The following is a 21,806-nucleotide window of genomic DNA, read 5'->3' as shown; positions in this document are numbered from 1 at the left end:
AAACTAGCATCTGACAAAAATAATATGTAACTAGTCTTTATAAAATACATAACTCCATGCCAAAAACTCGCGTACTGACATATTTCCTGAACTCGTTGAATAAAATTGTATTATATGACGGCTCATGACATGTATGGTAACTTCAATGTTCCTTGGCATTGCGTTCCCTTTTAACTCAGGTCTCTTTTGTCATTTAAAAACTCTAAGTTGTTCTAAGAACAACCGCTTGGTCAGGTCATAATGCCATGAACGGGCGCAAATAAACCTTCGTACATTCTTAGACAATGACACAGCTTTACTTTTATGGCAATTTATTTATTGTATATACTTTCAAGCTTAAACAGGTCACCATGAAAAGAGACAACACATACAATGATAAAATAATGAAACTAAAAACTTGTCATACTCACTACATTCGAGTATACCAATGAACACGAGTATACAAATGAACGATTATAGGATTGGATATCAAAGGCATTCAATGTTGTATAACAATCTTAAGAGAACGACAACATTCACACCTTTACATACATTTGCAAAATATCTTGTTGTGATATACACGCCTCTTACAACGGTTAAAAATCATTTAATTGACATAATGTACGACTTACTACTACTCCGCGCAAATATTCAACTACCAGAGCCAATGTTCAATTGAAAATGTTTCGACTATGTTGGCTTTACATGCCGTTCAAGCGATTATTGCAAGTTTTACAACGGAGGTGTAAAATATGAAATATTATTTTAAAAATAGACTACTTTCAATTGTTTCCACTTGTATGTTCACTGACTCTACATAACATAAATATGACGACTCATTTATTAAACGCCTCGTGTGCTATTAACTGTCAATTTTAGGCCTAATACCGTCTCTCCACCCCAACTTTGACTGGCCTGGCGGGTCGCAGGAACGGCTCATAAGTGATCACTTCCAAGGGCACCTGTAACAAGGTAGATGTTAACATTAGTAATATAGCTCAGACATATGTGGTAGACCCAAAGACACACATGGAAGCCATTTTGAAGAAGTATATTCTCAAAATAAAGGGATCCAAAAAAGACCTTGAATACATGAAGAGATCACCTAAGGGAATTGAACGCAGCATGTCAAAGTGTTTTTACATCAATCACTCTGCAAGCGACCGATATTCTTTTTACAACCGTTCACATACAATTTTTATTTCAGCATTTATTCCAGATGATGCTTAAACAATAGTAGTATAGAGATATTCCTTGCCTAATCACCATTTCCATTTCCCGTGAACTCAACCTATATTTAAAAGAGTTCCGAACTGCATACTAATTGCTGCTTATTGGCGATAAATCGCAGGCTGCATATTTCTTTTGTTACATTTCCTTTGTTGTCGTAAGTTGGCGATCGGTTGTATATTTAGTGTGACTAAGCCAGCGACAAATTCCAAAGGGTTGGTTAAGTCACCAAGCACCAAAATGATTGCAATATGCAGCAGCTGTGATAATTTTCATCTGCGATAGTTAGCTTAAGTGTTAACGGAGCGTTTTTCTTAAAGTTAAACGGTCAAGATACATGTACGTTGCCCGTGAACAATTTTCGTCGTGCATTTTACGTACGGTTGCTGATGCCAGTCGCTCGATGAATACTTTTGTTGACTTTTGTTGTTTGGCTAACGTTTGAGAAATGATGTGCAACTGACCATCTAGTTTTCGCCAAATACAATTAGATGACCACTGAAGACCAATCCGAGATCAGTACGGAAAGTGACACCAACCCTCGGTTAGCAGATCAAATATATTTAAAACTCCCCATACAAGTTTCGTTGGCCAAAGGTACCCGATGCAGCACAGTCAACCAAATTGTTCGAACAACCACTTATATAAAATGCCATCATTTAACATAGTTACAAAAGGCTCCGTGCATCCTCGAAGACTGACAACCAACTACCTTCCTCTTTCAGTGTCAGCAGTTTTCAGTTAGACGTAAATCTTGTGCGACTGGCGATAAACATATTTATAGTCCGCTGTTGATAAACCAAAATATATTACCTCAGTTTCTGGGACCTGGACGAACTTGACCTTCCTTAAGGTGGCCACCAGGGCGATTTTCGCCTCGAGGAGAGCAAGCCGCATGTCAATACAATTACGAAGTCCGAACGGTATGAAGGTGAAAGGGTCACGTTTTGCCTTCTCTTCAGGGAGAAACCTTTAAATTGAACAAAGTATATCAAAAGAAATCTTTCTTACATGCAGAACACATATTGCTGTCGTACATTGCTAATTTTTACTTTAATAATTATACTTCTCATTCGGAACCCTTTGGTCAATAACATAAAAACTCAATTTGAACGGTTTGGTCGATAACTTATCAGCTTCATTGTATGATCAATGCACTAAATGGAACACTATCGATGTTACGAATTTACATGTTCACATTTTCCACGTATATATAATATGAATCCATTTGTTTGCAAAAATGGAAAAATGGAAACACACAGTATTTAAGTATATTCACGGATTGCTAGACAAGGTTGGTGGTATGTATAATCTATGGTATACCTTTCCGGTATAAACTTGTCTGGTTCTGGATAAAGTTGAGGGTCATGATGAATCATGTAAATGCTGTACTGGATCAGTGTGTTGGCAGGAAACCAATAGCCATCCAACAAAACGTCCTTGTGATGGCTGGTCGTCCTGTTCGTCCTAAAAAAATTATGAACCCATTCGAAACTAGGCATGGTCTTATTTATATTTGGAACGAAAATAATGTATTACACATGCACATGCATCCATCAAATGGAACTCAGATTTCTCGAAACATTTTAAGTCGCTATTAACAGAATAAAGCTAAGCTCACTATTGTTTGTTATTGTTTGTGACCGTTTGCAGCTATTTTTAATAGTATCATTATTTTTGTTTTTTGTTTTATGGTTTCGCTAATCTAATCTTAGATAATAAGCTTTGCTACTGACCATGTAGTTTAAACAGATGGATTGTTTTACAAATATATATGGACATTTTTCTTAACCTTTAAATCTTTGTCTTGTAGCCATTTAATATTCCCACCATTTTGTCATCATTATAAATTATTTGCTTGTATATTTGTTTGTGGTGTTCTTGGGGTAATACACTATGAACACAATCTTTGCAAAATCTTACGCTGCAAGTGGTGGATACATTCTCAATGTCTCGTTGATAACTTGGTCAAGGTAGGGCATATCCTGAATCACGTCATACATTAGCTCCGAGACATCCTGTAAACATATATATACAATTATAGCGCTGTTTTGTGTCTGAAAGGGCTAGCCTTGTGCCGAAAAAGATAGACTTCGCTACCTTCTTGGTTATTTGGCTTTTCCCTGTAGAATCATTGTATAACTGCTCTTAATATATTTGAAGAACATAAAATTTAAAACAAAAGGAGTAATTTGATAACTCAACTTACTTCAGAGATACAGTTGTCTATCTGGGCTAAATGTTTATCCTGTACGTCAGGGTTTGTTGCCAAGACGTAAGCCACATACTGCAGAAGGGAGGAGGTGGTTTCGTATCCGGCAACAATCACTATTAACATCTGGCCAATTCCTCCACAGACAATCCTGAATGGATCGAGTAAGGTTTAAACTTCTTGATGACCCCCCCCCCCCACAACACACACATCACTCACTCCTAAAAACACTCAGAAGGGTCACTTACTTAAACTTTATCTCTTTTACAACGATTGTGAAAAATGTTAGATTAACTTTAGTCACACACGATGCTGCGCGAAATGTTTGGTCTTGTGTTGTCAGGGAACTGGAGTACTCGAAGAAAACCCACTTGTCCGGATTGGTGACCACAAACCTATCCAAACATACGCCGTGGCCAACAATCGAGCTTCTGATGCCTTGGTGAGAAGCAAATGCACTAAACACTGCGTTTACCATACAACACTTGATTGCACTAACTATTTGCGCACCTAACGGTTTTTAATTGGCAGTGCAGGCTTGACTCGTCTGTTCAATGACGGCAATGGTACACACCTACTTAAGCTCAGTAGTACAGACTTGAGCAGTATTATAGTTTGGAGTGCAACTCGTTTTCCATGTTACCGACACCGAATAATATACAGGAATGCGAATTAAAGAAATAAATGGCTAGATAATTGAAACGGAACATCAAATCTATCAAAAACATTATCCTGTGTTAAATAAAGCATAGTTTTGATGTATTGATATAAAGTGAAGAAATTGACTTGCGTACTTTTCGTGGCCTTGGTCTCGTTTTCATCATCCTGAAGTTCCGCATTAAGCATCAGTTGGAGCAAATCCACTCGGCTTGCCTACAACAATACAGAGGGGTTTTTCAGCATGATAATTTATTTGGGAACATGTCATTAACATAATGTAAACGGACCATGGATAATGCCTTAGAATGGCAGAATGAGATTTCCAAGGAAGAGAAGAAAAGTTGTTGCTGTTTTCTGATTATCATTTAATAACGTAACCGGCGGGATTGTTTTAAGAAAGTTCGTTTTCAGAGCATAAGAATCAAATTCATCAACTAAGCACGAAACGTTACATTCCGATTCGAGTTGAATTTATTGCGAGCTTCCGCTAAAAGTATCTCGCGCTTTTGCACTGTAATTTATATTTTCCCCACTTATAATCATTATAAGGGGGCATTTGAAGGTCGTGATTCCCTTAACCAAGGAGTTAAAGAGGCTCTACAACGTATGTTAAATAGCAAAAAAAAATAAAAAAAATAATAATAATTGTCGAAAACATGGTATCGATGTGTACAATGCATTGAAACTAACTAACTGAAGTACCACAGCGTTTACAAATAATTTATTTTTCGCAACTTTTTTCGTATTTTCCATTTTAAAAGATTCCTAGTAGAATCTATTTTTATGCGTGATTGACTAGTCGATGTTATCACGATATATAACCAAGTTAGGTATATAGCTTTAATATTCCAAATGTTAAAGGGTAAACCTTCGTAGCACAGTGGATTCAACACTGGACTGTAATTTTGTCGACACCGGTTCGAACACGGTCTCCGACTCGTTTTCTTTGTTCATTTTGGTATTTTTTTTACAATTATGATATCAAAAAATAAAACATTTTACAAAATAATTGTCCTGAGATTCGTTACAGAAAAAAACTGTTTTTGGTGCCAATCTGGTGTATAGTCCCTTTAAAAACTAAGTGATAGCTTTCCAGTTTAGTAGTTCAGAGTTGGCTATATCTAACTTGCTATATTTTTGTTGACTGATTAAGAATACTTTTATGCTTAAGGGGTCAAGGGGTCGGATTTAGACAGCGTAAATTGCAGATTTTATTGATTCCTCAGGCAGTACCCCCTTGACAACCATAGATAGCTTCATTTGTTTAGGTAAGCCAATCAAATCGTCACTTACGTCTGAATATTTTTTTCGTTGTTCAATAATTTTAGCTGAAACGTCACGGAAAAAGTCCAGGGAATCTTGCGGGTAGTAAGCACTATACTTAAACAGGTTTGTGATTGGAATCATAATGCGCGGGAACAAAACTGAAATATATAAATGTTAATTACAACAAAGATCAACCAAGAACAACACAGAATAAAACACAAATAGAATTCAATATCATGGATCAACAACTACTGTCAATTAATAACAGACCATTTTCTGAAATTATACAGGTAAATAGATATATTTTGTTTGTTTCATTGAAATAGTATTTCCCTTCACTATATACGAATAAAGTTAAACTCATACGACTTTATCATAACATTTCAAACTTAAATACACAAACAATGCTATCGTGCATTAACAGATGAGCTTGGATCATACGGAGGAAGATTTGTTAGTAGAATATTAATAATTATAGGTATTCAAACAAATATTACACATGCAAAGTAAAAAATGAATTGAAGGATGGCGTAGAAAATAATTTTTTCGCGTGCTAAATAAACGGGTCGTCGGGGTTATTGAAGGCGTTTGTGAATATTCCAAAAAGCGTTACTGGCGATAACGTCCATGGTGTAGCAGCCAAAATGTCTGCAATTGATGATATAAGCTCTTAAATCAAATAAATAAAAACAAATATAAAAATAAATAAAATTAAAACGACATGTATTGTTCTTTATATGTTTATTTCATTATCTGGTGCTATGGGCAAGACATTTTTATGCAGTCACATCGAGCTAAATGAATTTATGCAAACGTATCTCAAATTGCATGTTTTCATATTTATAAGTAGTTAAATTTGATTTACACTCTTGGATCTATGACAGCCCTTGAGTTTGCCTTTTCTAGAACGCCAGCAACGAGCAGTTCAGCGCAGGAATTCATCTGTTTGGTCATCTACACATGCAAAATATTATCGCATCGACTGATTTTCACATGTTCTATTTGCATAAATAAAAACGGTATGGACCCTTTAGGCATAATTACTTTACGTCAACAAGAATTTTGGACAGGGTCACAATTATAAAATATACAAAATGGAAAAAATCAAATCAAACAAACATACAGAATTACACATGCACAAAACCCGATCATACACCACGACACTAATCGGACTACCTGTTTCAATTTTCCGGCACTAAAGCTGGGGGTAATAATGCGTCTCACTCGTTTCCACGCTTCAACTTCCAGCGTTAACAATGTTTTATCTACAGGTGGAGGATCGGACACACCTTGGAAAACCTAGAAGCAGGAGTATATGGTGAACGACAAGTTGCATGTCAAATGTCGAAAGGAAAATATAAAAATATAACCATACATGTCTGTACTTTTAATTCTAACTTCAATAAAATATAACGAACGAAAAACATTGTTAAATTGAAACTCAATAGCCATCAACAAATTGCAAAGCAGATATTGTTTTCTATTAAATAGAATGCAAAGATAACCAAAAAATGCTACAATATCGCAAAAATATTAATGTAATATGAAACACTGGACTGTATATGTAGGACGCAACAAACTTTAGCTCATGCTTAACAAAAACAATCAGAGTTTGATTGAAGGCATTTCGAACCTAAGTGATTTAACAGTTATAAAACTTTACTAGCGGTAGAGACGAAAATCACGCCATACATATTGAAACTGACTTTAATGTTAAAGTCCGTCCTACAGAATTTAATATTAACAAACATGTACAGCAGCAGAAAAGTTCGAGAATCACATTATGACAAAAATACAATTGCACTGGTGGCATTTGTGCCCTGTTGTTGGTAAACTACGAGTATTATTAGAATGTGTCACCCTATTATTAACCATATCAGTCATTGAAACCTTACATATCGGTTTTGGAACTCTACGTAGTCCTTGATCATGATTTTCTTCAGCAACTCAATGTTGGCAACGTTCAGGGTCTTCATTGTGCCTAAGTGTCCTCTACAAAATATAACATAAAGTTATATAACTGTGTATGCATATCAATATATTCACGGGCGTGATCAATATATTCAAGAGCGTGATACAGCAACTCAATGTTGGCAACGTTCAGGGTCTTCATTGAGCCTGAGTGTCCTCTACAAAATATAACATAAAGTTATATTACTATGTATGCATATCAATATATTTAAAGGCGTGATGTCACGCGATTTATTAATGCTTATGTCAGTATGCTTATATTTAAATTCCAACACAAAAGTGATCAAATGATATTGATCAAACCTATAAATATACCAGAAAGCATTCAAATAGGTTATTTAGTCCAATTTTAAAAATGGGCATTCGTACGGCCAGAGGAAAATCTTGGGAGTTGAAAAAGAGCTCTAAATTATTAAACGTCACATTTAACCCACCGTGAAACAATTAATATAAGTAACCAAATCCAAATGCAGACGATAATCATTACAAACACACTGATCACGCTCAACAATACAATCAAATCTTGTATTATGTGTTATATATGATGTATATTGTACTAATTAATAGTTCTAAATACAATTATGAATAATATTACTAAAAATAATTTTCTAATGGTACTACAACAAGAATGAAACGATGATGTAACACTTTTTATAATCTCTGATACAGCTAAGATGTTTTATATTAAAACTGTATTTCAAAATTGTAACATGTTAACAAAAATAGTTTTTCTATAACAAAAAGTAGTCTTTTTCTATAACTCGTTTGAGCCTCTACATTACATTGTTGGAATTATTTACCTCAATATGTTCATGTTGAACATAATTTATTTTCGCATTGATGTGTTGACTATAAATTGAAAACCAAAACATCTCTGCAATGTATGCACAATGCAAATCATTTGTTGGAGTTACAAGCTTGAATGGTAGATATAAAAACCATTCACAGGACTAACCAAAAATGTATCTAAAAAGGTCGGCATCTTGAAAAGGATACAGTATGGTTAAGGACGATGATACCAGCAAAGAAACATGCCTTGTCGGAGAATTACTGCGATAATTGCACTTACCCGAAAACATCTCCATACTTTTCAATCCGTTTACGCTGATGATCGGCACCAGGCTGTAACATTCACATGCATTTAGATTTAATATTAATAACACTGGCTTCACTTGGCAGACGAAAATGCTTGCTAAAACCCTGTTGCATTATATATATTTATTCGCTATTTAAATATATATATTCGCTATTTAAAAAATTGTGTGACTAACACTCAATACCAGACACGGAAAATAACAAAATAAAAATCCGCTTACGGCCATGATGTAGGTCAACAAGTTTCCAAATACAGGAACGGGGAAGGGACCTTGTATCTTGTAGTTGTGCTTTCATATTAGCATCTGGACCCAATCATACCTGAAAACATAGTTTGTATTTACTGCATTATTGTTCTTTCATTACCATTGGAGTAAAATGTATGAGGATGCACATGCCAAGTTGTTTATAATGGTGAAGCTAATATTCTGGGACAACAAATTTAGGAATTACGGCCGTATTAGATGTTTTATTGATTTAACTAGAGCTAAAACCGATTATGGTTTGACTTAAATTTTTTGTACTGGATCATTTTAAAAGGAAATTTCTGGAGGGTAGATAACGCCAAGATTTTAAAACCTCACTTATATATTGCCATATTCTAGTGAACTCTTGTTTCACTGACCGTTCCAAGGTTGTAAATCCAATTATTTAACGGTAAAGCAATTCTAACAAGGGTATGTTTTTAAAAAAAAAAATGTTTGTATGTATGTAAGTTTGCTTAGTATGCATGTGTTTGTGTATATGATGTGGGTATGTTTCTGTCAATAGTTCATTGCAGTTGCCTTATGACCCTAAACAAGGTTTGTTTTTCAATTTTCCACTTCTGGGCTTGTCCATAAAATTTTCATTGTATTAAACTTATAAATGCAACACATTTGATTTTATTTCCAATTTAGATAGGTCTATTTTATGTTAAATGTCAAGTCAAAAATAGAAACTGACACAAAGTTGTAATGTAAAATCAATAGCATTGTTCGACATTTGCTTCCGGGTAAGCTCGCGCCGACGTAGATGTATATTTCTAGATAATTACTGTTAATTACTTAATAACATATTAAGTAATATATCTGAATATTAAATCTATACATTAAAAGTAATGATGACAGTTAATTACTCTAGGTTCCTGCAAAGTTACACACATGAAAATATTGATGCATATTGATTTAAAGTTGTACGTTCAGCGAGAATTTTGGTTATAAAACACAAAAATAACACAACTGTCGTGAAAAAGCATCCTTATTTCAGTGTTGTGCGAAATTTCGTCTCTAGATTCCACTCCGATGGCCTGATATTAACACGATTTTCCGACCATATTTATTTTTTGGTGGTTACCAGAAAATCCGCTATGGCCTACTCGGAGTTATTCCGAGCAGTTCCGAAAGCCTACGAAAGTAAACGGAGCACAAGCACGTGACAGTTATGAATAATCAATGAGGTCAGCAAATCAAAACAAAGATGGACAGATGAAAATGAAAAGAGAAACAGAGGCAGACAGAGATTGCCAAAATCGATCAGAAAGCGACGGTAAATGGAAAATGTAGGACATATATTGACGTAAATGGTTTATTTAGGCATTCATTGAAAGAAAAGGATAGCATTCAAAGCTTCAAATGGAGTGGGAAAATGGAGGGCGCGGAAACGAAACATCACGATAGGTTTGTGATTTATCTTTAACATTTTACCTGTTTTGAAAAATATTGATAGTTTATTTAATAACAGTCAGTAGGGCTATCTTTCGACACACTTTCGGGCGGGTGCACATACCCCATTTCCTTGGAGAACGGATGTACTTATTCGCCAAAATGTTAGTGAAAGTTCCTATTCAAAATCCAAAATAATTTCGAAAACAAACAAGAGCTGTCACTGTCAGAGGCAGCTTGATCGACTTTTTTCATTGCTATAATGCACCAGTCAGTTGTAACCACGCCCCCCCCCCCAGGTCCGGGGGTATACTGGGGAAATGGGGCGTGGTTTTACCTTCCTGGTGGACCCGCAGTACCGCGTGAATGGGGTGGTTTTATGTTCGCAAAAATTTGTGGGGAATGGACCTTACCTAGGGTCCCTAGGGTGCGGGGACATTAGTAGGGATTTTACCAACTGGTCGTCCCGGCAGGGCCGGGATTTTACCCGGGGTAGGCTGGAACAAAAGTCAAAGTCTCTGCTATTCCCCGGACCTACGGGGCTGTGGTTACAAATGACTGGTACATAAGCATTAAGGATTTTAGCACTTGCAATATCAATATGGGGGGCACAACCCACACCTAACCCCATAACTTCCTTGTTTACTGCCTATATCAATGGTACTGGTACACTAATAAGCAATCAGGCATACTTTTAGCATTGTTTTGACATTTCTTATCTTCTCCCTGTACGCTTAAGTAATAAAAATGGTCAAAAGACTTGTTGAAAGTCAGGTGGCATATTTTTATATAGGATTAAAAAGAAATAAATTGCCCAAAATGTATCATTTCGGACTAGATATTATGTACATTTCCTAGGGGGTGAACCTGGCCGTTTGCCATCATTGCTGACCAAAATTATTCAGTTCTGGGGGGGGGGGGGGACACACGTTGAAAGGTTACAACCCCTGAGTGACTCCAATCTTGTGTCAATTACTGGATCCGCCTTTGGCAGGCTTTGGCAAAACATGCCTGGATCACTGTAAAATAAGATTACATGCAAAATCCAGAATTTCTTAGTCAAATGTTAAAAGGGCAAAATAGTGGGCATCATATGCAAGTTAGAGATATCGTCAAAAACTTGAAAAAGTAAAGCTAAATCCAATAGCAACTGCAATTCAATTGAATAGAACAATTGTATACAGCACATTTATTGGCATTTCAATATATGTAATTTGTTTTGAAATATTTTTATTACCAAAAAACTGCATTTGATGTCTTTTTTGACTAACTGAAGGACCTGAGCCCAACCCCCAAATGAGTAAATACAGCCCTTCAGTAAGCTGTGATAAAGCATTCTTTTGTTAAGAAAATCCATTCCTTTTGACAAATGGTCTAAATTCACACAAGCCAGTAAGCCCTGCACTGGTAAAATGCCTCGGGTCTTACCCAAATTGTGATTTTTTATAGCAGGGCTTGTTTGAAATTTGAAGCTAAAAGCTAAATTATACAAATCAGGGCTTCTTCATCAAAAAGTCTAATTTCAATGATTGTTTTGATCCTCCTCATGATTGTATTGGCATTTGAAAAAAATCTTTATCATTTTTATATCAATAATATAAGAACCTGGCTTTAAATAGAAATTGGTACATATGTGATACTAGTTAACATGTTAAAGGTAGTCCATCCATCTTTTATGCAAAAAAGATAATGCAAAAATTATATTTCTTTTCTTTTTATATTTCTGTTTTGTATATGAACTCTACAAAATACATGTACCAAGGGTTTAATTATTATAAGATAAATTATTTGCTGAAATTTCTATATAAACATAATATAATAATAGTTAATAAAAATTTACAGTATTTTGGGTTTCAGTATCTTTTGATACAGACCACAGATTTTAACCTGGCTTGAACATGCCAAGTGTACTGTAAGTACAGTTTTTTTGCAAATATAAAAAATATCATTCGAACTTTTCAAATATAGAAAATCAAAGGCAGCGTTTTATCAACTCCAAAGTCTCATTTTCTATTCATGAGTGTTAGAAAGGCTTTTAGGCAAAAAACATCATACTTTTTGAAAAGAGGTGAGTGCAGTTATTCATACTTACTAAGTATGAATAACTGCACTCACCTCTTTTGTCAGCATATCTTATATCACTGGTTTCATGATATAAGCTTAAAAAGTGGCTAATGAATTCCAAAACAAAAATTGAAATAAAATATGTTTACACAGTTCATAGGTGAGAATGCAGCTTTAAAATGAAAAGGTAGAAAAGAGGTTGATATCCTTTTTATCAAATAAGGCCTGATATTTGTGTCATGAAAATGCAGTGATTTGAGCTTGGAAGTATAATATTATGTTGGTATATTGATTAAGTATTTATAATATTGATAATTAACATATAACATTTATTGATGATATAAGTAGATAAATGAAAATAAAATGAAATGCTATTTATTTTAAGGGCATCTCAGCTGTTCTTCTCCATCATTTGACGGATGAGCATGAGTGGCCTCCCCCGATTCAATATTATGAGTAAAGTCATGGGCATTGAGCCAAGAGGAGAGGAATTCACCATGGCTTAACAAGAAAAAAAAACACTTTAGTACCCTTAAAGCCCTCAGAGTGATTGTCCTTGACAACCACCTTCCATCAAAGACGCATACTATCTAGTCTACAGGTAAATAAATTTAATGTACAGCAAGCTTTGACTCTTTTCACATCTTATATTAGTAGAAGTTTGAAGTTATACCCTTTTATATATTATTATATTAAAAATCAGGGAATTCAGGCTATTTATACAGGAAACAAAAATAAGCATTTCATAAAATAACTGCATCATAATTCATGAAATTGAAATGATCTGATCACATTTTCAGGCTTTAAAGCTGCACTCCCACAGATTGAACGTTTTGACAACTTTTTTTGTCTTGGAACGAGCAGATTTTTATATTTAAGTTAAAGAAAGTGATGTTTATGCATTAAACATTATTTTTCGAACGGAAATATGAAAAACTGCCATCTGATTTTTTTGTCAGCAATCTCATATTATTGGTTTCCAGATAGTCTCGCAAAAATGTGCTCTTTGCAAGACAAAAAAATTAAAAATGTAAAATTTGTATATCTGTGATAGTGCAGCTTTAAGTCTGGTTCTTTGGCGAACTTTTTTGTGAAAGTGGAAATATTTATTTCGATAACTATCTTACTTCTAGATAATTGTGCGTGTGTGTGTGTGTGTGTGATGTGGTCAAATCTTATTCTGTAAATGAAACATTTCTTGTTTTGTATGCAGACTAAACCGTGCATGGAACAATAGAAGAGGATGGCAATATTCCCCAGTAAACGCAGTGAAAGAAAAAAAGACCTATCCATGCAAAAAGTCGCTGAAAAAAATGATCTTCATGTGACACTTGACCAACAATTTTTCGGTATGGGTAGAAAGGCTGTTATGGAGAAGCACTACCCTCGACAAATCTCTAGCCACCTTGAACAGTTATCTCCTTAACCAAGAAGGGAATTGTACAGCGAGCAAGATTCTAGGTTTAATAAGAGACATTTCTAGAGGTTTACTATGTGCTCCAATATTCATGAAACTTAATGACAATGGTCTCATTGTTGTCTTGTTTGAAACTAGGTCACATGTGGACTGAATGGAAGTCACTTGATTTTATTTTTAAAACATTATAGAATCAAACTTTGGTATTGCTTGGTAAGATTACATGTGTTCAAACTTAATCAGAATGTTCCCCTTGATGAAATGTTTAGGGAGATCAAGTTGGTCACATATGGTAAAAAATATGGTCACTTGTGTCTTCTTAAGAAATACTTGGGTACTAGAAGCAAAATATGTACTCGCAATCATGTAAATTTGTGTGTATATTTGTTCTCTTCAGCTTTATAAGTCGTGTTACCTGTATTTAAAAAAAGTTTGATTTTCTATTAAAGTGGATGGAACTTGACCAAAACCCTTTGAATAGGGTATATCAAAAGCACATAGGATACTTTGAAAGTTGAACTTCATACATGTATATTGATTTATATGTGATGATTATTTTGGTGAAGTTCTCAAAAATAAACAAAATGTCAAATTAAACATTTGTTTTTCATGGAATCTTTCTGTAAAAGAAAAAAACACAACACTAAGACAAGTTAGCTTTTAGATAATGGGCCAACATTAGTATTTCTTTTAAACATTAACTCTCATTAACTTTTGACATTATATAGCTCCGTAACAACAGTTTTATATAAGTGACACTGGCTAAAAATAGTGATGTTTGCGAGAAATGACAACAATCACAAGATAGAGCATTTTTTTGAATAAAATCTCTACCTTACCTGCCTTATAATTTTGGGGATGTTAACCTAAACAAACGTTTTTAAGACCATTTCAGAACAGTGTTGTGGTTGGGTATTTTGTAGCTAGCAAATTGACTAGCATTGTCAAGAATTCATCTGTTTATATTAACTTTTAAAATATAATAAGCACTTAAGGAGCAATTGTCACATACCAGCAAATCATACATACTGACCATTCCGAACAACTCTTCGGGTGCATACAGAGGCAGCTCTTTTTTTACTATTTTGCTTACACAAATTATTGGATATATAAGATTTGAGTTTTTAAATCAAGAAGAAGTCAACAAACTGTGGGATCTTCATGGTTTTATTTCGGTTATTTACTTCTTTGTGGGAAAGTGGTTTATTGCATTAATCTTTGTTCTACTTAAGAAATGGGCTGTATCAAAATTGAGCCTGCTTTAGGTCCATTTCATTATTTCTAAACAAGGTTGAGAAAGGTATGACACATTTTAAAGATAAAATGTGAAATTTGGATTCAAACAGACATATTGCTTGAGTGTCATTTGAAAGCGCTTTTAAACAGAAAAACAAGAGATGTTTGTCAAACATATGAACCCCCTCCCCTTGAGGAGCGCCAAGTTGTCAGGCTTATTCTGCAAACTGAATTAAATATGCAAAGACTGAAATGACAGCTGACTTGTCATTGACATTAGATGCCTTTGCGGCAGTTTTAAGATTATGACCGTTCAAAGTGTGAGGATAGTATGTAAAGTTCTAAATCATGTTCAGATGATGACTGATATTTGCAGATAAAAATATATATCCTTTCAGCAGCAGGAAATAAGTAAATATGACATAATACTTAATCATGCATATAGGTTGACCTCTGACTTCAAGATCTATAAGATCATCAACTGGTCACCCCCAACCTAGATGGCAAGTTTGAGAACCATGGGTGCAGGTATTGTCAAGAAATCACACGAATATGCTTTCAAGGTCACTGTAACCTTTACCTTTGACCTGATTACCCCTGAAATCAAAATGAACCATCTACTGGTAAAGCCAAATTCCCTTATCATGTTTGAAAGCCATGGGTGCAGGCATTGTTGATTTATCACTCGTTCATTCTTTACGCACTTTCGTCACTTAGGGCCAATGACTCCTTAAATCAGTTATGGTCATACCCAGCCTCAATGTCAAGTTTGATGATCATAGGGCCAGACATTGTTGTGATATCACTCAGAGAATCTTTGTTAACCTTTTCAACTTAAAGGTCACTGTGACTGTTACCATTGGCCCAATGACTCCTAAAATCAATAGGGGTCATCTACTAATCAGGCCCAGCCTCCATGTCAAATTTGATAACCATACCGTACGTTCAGGTATTTTTGAGTTATTTCTCGGACAAACTTTAACAACTTTATACCATTAAAGGTCACTGTGATCTTGAACTTGGACCTGATGACCCCTTAAATCAATAGGGGTTATCTACTGGTCAGGCCCAACATTCATGTCAAGTTTGATAACCATCTGTCCTTCAGTTGTTGAGTTATCACTTAGACAAGCTTTGGTCTACCAACAAAGCTGCGAATCGTCCGACCAACATGTGCAATGCAATATACCCCTCTTCCTCGGAGGGGGTATAAATATAAACAATAACATGAGTATACATAACATGCAGGTTTTCTGGCTTTCAAATTGAAACGAGATAATTACTTAATGACAGTTTAGCAACCAAAGACAGTACAAATCAGTATTTATAAAATAACAAGTCATTCACAAAAGTATACAAAAATGACCTGATATTGTTTATATCATATTTTAATATTTAAGAAAATCAAGAGAACAGATACGATCCGTCTGCAAAAATTGTGTTCATCTACTGAACCCTCCTTTGCACAAGGCCAGTGTATTGTTCTTAGGGAATCGGGAAGGTTTCCTGGACTCTCCACACAACATAAGGGAATAGCCCTCTTGTCACCAGCCCAAAAATAAAACTCTGTGTCAGAACACAATATAAGTCGCCTAGTAGCGGTTGGGTTGCACCTGGTCCTCCTCATCAATGAACACAAGAAATCCTGCCTCATCAAATGGGCAAGGGTTAGAACCTCTTCATTCAAAACAAGGAGGTCAGAGTCCTGAAAGAGGGAAGGTTTATCAAAAGCCAGTAGCATAATTCACAGATACTAAGATTAAAAATAAGAAATATCCAGTGATGTGCTACCTTAAGTCATACTTACTTCAGTACGAATGTTCAAGAAAGTTCTCAGCACTCACCTAAACAGGAGTGCTTTTAATAACTTAGTAGATACAAACTTTGCCAGCATATAAAATAGCTTTTAAATGTTTATAAAATAACACTGCCCATATTTCATACATGCCAACAATTCAACTTGGTCTGCCTGTGTGTGATTACATGCATATTAAGATGTTTAAAACCATATTTTTTAGAAAAATACAACACTAAACTTCCTATGAAGTACAAACATGCAAATGAGTTGTCAAGTATCCATTTTTCAGTACAAATTATCAAGAACTCATTAGCAGTATTAAATAATGTAAAACCAGCTTTTAAATTCACATGAAATGTTATAAAATTGTTCATAAATATCAACTTCATTTAACATTTAGGTTCACTCATGTCTTAGATCTATACTGAATTTTAGTTTCTATAAGGTTCTTACAGCAGTTTGAGAAAGATGGGCCTCCCGGCGACAACAAACTTTTTAACTCTGCATTGAAATGTCCCGGCAGTTGAAGCACACTCAAACCAGCTTGGAGTTCTACTCCCTTCCTCAGACTCTGGTCCAGCACCTCTAAAACGAGCATCATGAAACCTGGCTCCATCTTGATGACCCTTACAATTGCTCCCTGAAGTTGCAGCTTTGTCAGCTTGCTCACTTGTTTCTAAAGATAATAAATAATATTACAAGTAAAATGTTACCTTTAAAATAGCGCAGCGCTTTGTTTGGCAAAAGGCACTAGACATTTTGGGAATTTTGAGTCGCGAATATTCCTAAATAGGGAAATTTTACAGTTAAAAAAACAAGATTTTCAGTCTCCTGCGAATAGAGAATTTTTCATAAATAAGTTTATTTCCCGTTCAAAAGACCTTAAATGCCTGAAATATCAATACTTGGGGTATAAATATCTTTAGCAATAAATCATGACACAAAATATTTTATACTGATAGATCTCTGAATGTGATGAAAATCAATAATTTCTGATTTCAAATATTTCCAAAACTTTAGATTACATAACACATAGTTAATTAGGATGCTGAATGAGCCAGTACAGGTAAAAAGACTTCCATAAAAAGTTTGTTTTTTTTACTTTTGTTTGACTAGGATTTTTTTCTGAAGATTGGGAAAACATATTGTATATTTTGCTTTGGGAATGGGTCTAATAGTCGGAGCTGTGGGTACTATAGAAAAAGCCCTGAAGCTGACTCTCATTATTGATCAACTTGTTTACATTTATTCCAAAACAACAAACCAGTCACTTGTAACCATGCCCCCCCCCCCCCACCGGTGCGGGAAGCAGGGACTTTGACTTTAGGTCCAGAAAATATACCTGCACTGCTGGTAAAATCCCCACCAAATGCAACTGCACCCACGGGATCAAAGGTAAGGCTCATTCCCCGCTATTTAAGCACTAGACAAAACCACCGCATTCACCCAGGTTCACATTGGAGGTAAAACACGGCCCATTTCGCCGGACCTGGGGGAGTGGGGGCGTAGTTACAATTGACTGTTGCATAATTCTTACAAATTCACATTTCAATTGCAAAAACTGACATGTTTTGGAAACTTGAAGAACATTTGGGAAGTATAATGGCAATTAAAGACAAATGATATATAAGAAGTCAAAACGGTCAATTAGTGAGAATTCAGCTTTAAAATATACAATATAAAAAAAAATATGGAAAGGAGTACCCTCCAAACATAATTGTGTCTCCCCCCCCCCCCCATAACATATTAATTATTACTTGATCAACTTGTGGTTTCACTTATGTGAAGTGTCAAATTATAGAGTGATCTAGTTTTGGATTCTTAATTCTCTGCATCATTCAAGTACATTTGAATACACATTTAAAATGGATTTCTAAGATGATGTACGTGTTATAAACTTACGCTGTTGTTTTTTTTGGTTGGCTGTGTTATGGTATTTGAATCGACGGATCAGGCTCATCAACATTCACTTTTAATATCAATTTGGGATAAGGGAATGCTTGGAGTTGACTGAAAATACAAAAATAAGAATTTTATCTATACTGTACAGTAAATTATCTACCTGACACCCATGCAGATCACTACGTGATTTACTTTTAGTTTCATCTTTTTGACAATAGAAATAAGTCAATCAATCATGAATTAATGGTCCAGAAATCAAATGCACGTTTACTTACAAGTATGCGTTGCTCCAAACATAATACTGTACGATATCTATGATAAATTAGGCGCGATTGAATATTAACTTAATTTTACCCCACCCACTTCAGTTACTGTAGACATGCCTTTTGATTTATGGTAGAATTTAGAAAATATAAACAATAAAATGCAAGTTCGTTCATAACCTCATTAAAAAGTCGGTTAGAAGTAAAATAAAATAACGCTCTAACCTCAAGAGTAACTGGTAGAAACATTTCTTTTGATCATGTTGGTAGCTGAATGAAAGTCGCTATCGCCAGTATCGGTTGTTTACATACGGGCGCTTCATTCAAGTATTATGCAAATGATCGATTCCGAAGCTGGCTACGAACGGCTACGAACTGTGGCGGGTAATTCGAAAGTTGATATCTTTGATCTCCAAAATATCAACAAATGCGAGTTTTCTTTATAAAAAATTGAAATGGAACATCAAATGAATATGATATGAACTAGTATATCATCAAATTTAAACTTTATTTATGCTCACGTATTTTTCTAATTACCGCTGAACGTATAACTTTAAACATATTCATAAACAATTTATTTATTTCACGATATAAAGATCTATAATGGTATGCCATCTCATAGAAGGCCCCTTCGTTCAATGTGAATTGATTATTATATCCCACCGAAGCAGTATTTTTTTTCAATCCAAACACAATATAGGTTAAACTCAGAAGTGGTTGCAAAAAATATGGCATACCCTATCCATCCTTTAGTTTAGCTGACATTCTACATGCTATGTTGTCCTTTCAAAATGATTAATTTGGTAGTTCGATGCAAGAAAATAATTTAGTGTCTTTTTCTAATTAAATGTCAACCGGAAAAACTCTCGATCATCGTTCTAATCTATATGTAAGTTTATAATAAATGTGATCAAATTGTCTAAACGTTCAACATAAACAAAGAAACTACTAACAAAATGGAAAACAGGAACAGTTTAAGTAAGGTTTCTAAAATATTTCAAAAAACGGTTTTAAACGCAAAGGTCTCCATTTCGTTTTTTTATTTTGACAAAGTTTCAAGGGCGATCATTATCTAGGTCATGTTTGTTTTGATAGAGGTGAGAGGCGTACTCATAACTAGGGGAAGTAAGCATGGAAAAATTGTGTTTAAATGTTTTACGTTCAATGATCAGATAGAATGTGACACCAAGATTTTTTTTTTACTTCGCTTAAGTATGTGCGACTGTTTATTTTAATATGAGAGATACTAATGTAATAATATTGTCAACAGTCAGCTGCGTTTTCTTTTCTGAAAGATTATTCTGTGAACCTGCCTTTTATAGTATTGTTTACGTACGTGTGTATTTCCCTTTCAACGGTTATGAGTATGCATGTTTCTACAAATAAATTGAAGCAGACATGACCTGGACTTTGTACTATGACACATCCGAGTAAATAACTAAAAGTTTATTATATGCCAATCAATTTCCGCCTCTATATCCAGTGAAAATACAGCACGCCTAATGAAAAATCCATTCTGTCGTTTTCTGATTCCGTATCATGCGTTTGTAGTCTCAGAACTACTTTAGCGTTGCTAAATAGCGTGACAAAACAGCTTGTAAAACCTGTCAACTTGTATATAAAATACATAGAATTATCTAACTTTACTAACACTCCGGAGGCATGTAAATATTCAGCAACATGGTTCTTCAAAGAAACATTAGGATTGCACAATGCAGAGAACACTAAATATTTATTGTCTGTGTTCTTCGTACAATATGAATATCTAGAACGTTCTTTAGATTGTAACTAATGAACATGCTTTGCACGACGACGATACCACCATGCCCTATTTTTGGTTCGCGGTATTTAATGTGTGTTAAGGACTACTTCATATCGTTTAACATTATTCAGAAGGCATGATTCGGGTAGAAGATGAATGATTGTGCATATGGCAAAGTCGGGGAACAAGGTCAGTGTGTCTGTAAATGTCCGGATTTTTTTTCAATGCTTATGGTTATTAATATTAAGAATATATGGATACATAGAGACGATCAGTCAGGGGAAAAAAACATATAAACAGTGTTATAAAATTCTGATCTTTAACTGAATGCGTACCAACTACTACATTAAGACTATGATAATACTTCGAGTTTTTCTTATTCGAATATGAGATGATGTATATTGATGGATATCTTTATATATACATATACAGAATATGAGAAACATAAGTGGTCAATGAATTATAAATTAAAACATCGCATTGCCATTATGGCCATAGCTAAAGTTGTTTCATGCCAACGACGATCTCAATATGTATATGAAAAACTACAGAAAAAAGTCAAGTAGTCGAAAGTTAAAACATTTACCCCGTTCAATGGTACAGGGTCAAGCATATGAAAATACCTCCGAAAATCAAACAAGCTAGGCTGAGATTCTTCGTCGGCAACCCCTGTTCTTTATTCAGTACACTGTATTTGCGAGTCTGAATACCGAGCTGGTGTCCCATATACTCCTTAAAAAGTCCTATAAACCCCGCGTACACAATACGAGAGATCCAGCTTCTAGATTCCCAGCGGTGCACAGTAAATTCAATTATTTATCTTTTGCTCATAGTTTTTGAATCGTTAATTTGTATTTACTCACAAAATGGCGAGAGAGGGAGGGAGGGAGAGAGAGAGAGAGAGAGAGAGAGAGAGAGAGAGAGAGCCAAAACAATGTTTTATTATATCCCGGGTGGAACCTAGTCTAAAATAATAGACGTGTTATACGGGATTCTTCCAATCCCTAACGTCTAAACGGGAATGTGCAAAAAACGGGGGTGTTTTAAAAATATTGAAATTGTTTTAAGTGAAGTATTTTATGGTTGAAATTGATCATAAAGAGTTATATTCATATTTTACCATGTAGGTGAAATGTTATTTTGCACTTAACAAGCATTTAATGCATTAAAACAAGTTGTTTACCTTTCCAATAAAACGAAAGTTGACTGACACAGAAAACAATTATGCGAAGGGGAACAACTCGATACAATCGTAATAACTCGGCCTCCTCCGACAAAGCTTCGAGATAGACCTCGTTGCACAGTCGT

General features: G+C 34.9%; 1 protein-coding gene and 1 long non-coding RNA gene across 3 annotated transcripts; one reads left to right on the top strand and one right to left on the bottom strand.

The window, feature by feature from the left end:
* Window positions 1-311: 311 nt before the first annotated feature.
* On the bottom strand, window positions 312-21,719 carry LOC128218913 (cytochrome P450 3A2-like). Of its 2 annotated transcripts, XM_052926688.1 has the most exons (13): window positions 21,682-21,719; window positions 8,635-8,734; window positions 8,388-8,440; window positions 7,243-7,339; window positions 6,524-6,646; window positions 6,213-6,301; window positions 5,375-5,995; window positions 4,216-4,294; window positions 3,419-3,572; window positions 3,133-3,227; window positions 2,533-2,676; window positions 2,023-2,179; window positions 312-941 (listed from the first exon to the last, which is right to left on the bottom strand). In XM_052926688.1, the coding sequence occupies exons 9-13, from the start codon at window positions 3,545-3,547 to the stop codon at window positions 861-863; spliced, it is 606 nt and encodes a 201-aa protein (XP_052782648.1). In that variant the 5' UTR covers window positions 3,548-3,572; window positions 4,216-4,294; window positions 5,375-5,995; window positions 6,213-6,301; window positions 6,524-6,646; window positions 7,243-7,339; window positions 8,388-8,440; window positions 8,635-8,734; window positions 21,682-21,719; the 3' UTR covers window positions 312-860. The 2 variants fall into 2 exon arrangements, with proteins under 2 accessions (XP_052782648.1, XP_052782647.1); XM_052926687.1 differs by having other exon boundaries at window positions 5,375-6,301.
* On the top strand, window positions 11,931-13,413 carry LOC128218915 (uncharacterized). Its single transcript, XR_008258506.1, has 3 exons — window positions 11,931-11,968; window positions 12,506-12,721; window positions 13,334-13,413. It is a non-coding gene; the product is annotated as an uncharacterized LOC128218915 (long non-coding RNA).
* Window positions 21,720-21,806: the final 87 nt, after the last annotated feature.

This window comes from Mya arenaria, chromosome 15 (genome assembly GCF_026914265.1).
Source record: "Mya arenaria isolate MELC-2E11 chromosome 15, ASM2691426v1".
NCBI lineage: Eukaryota > Metazoa > Mollusca > Bivalvia > Myida > Myidae > Mya > Mya arenaria.
This window is presented reverse-complemented; position numbering and strand designations above follow the sequence as displayed.

Coding starts and splice junctions, on each gene's coding strand:
- LOC128218913 (XM_052926687.1), bottom strand. CDS start 3,547: ATGTTAATAGTGATTGTTGCCGGATACGAAACCACCTCCTCCCTTCTG. Junction 3,228..3,418: donor TAGACAACTGTATCTCTGAA/GTAAGTTGAGTT, acceptor ATATGTTTACAG/GATGTCTCGGAGCTAATGTA. Junction 942..2,022: donor TCCAGGTCCCAGAAACTGAG/GTAATATATTTT, acceptor ACCTTGTTACAG/GTGCCCTTGGAAGTGATCAC.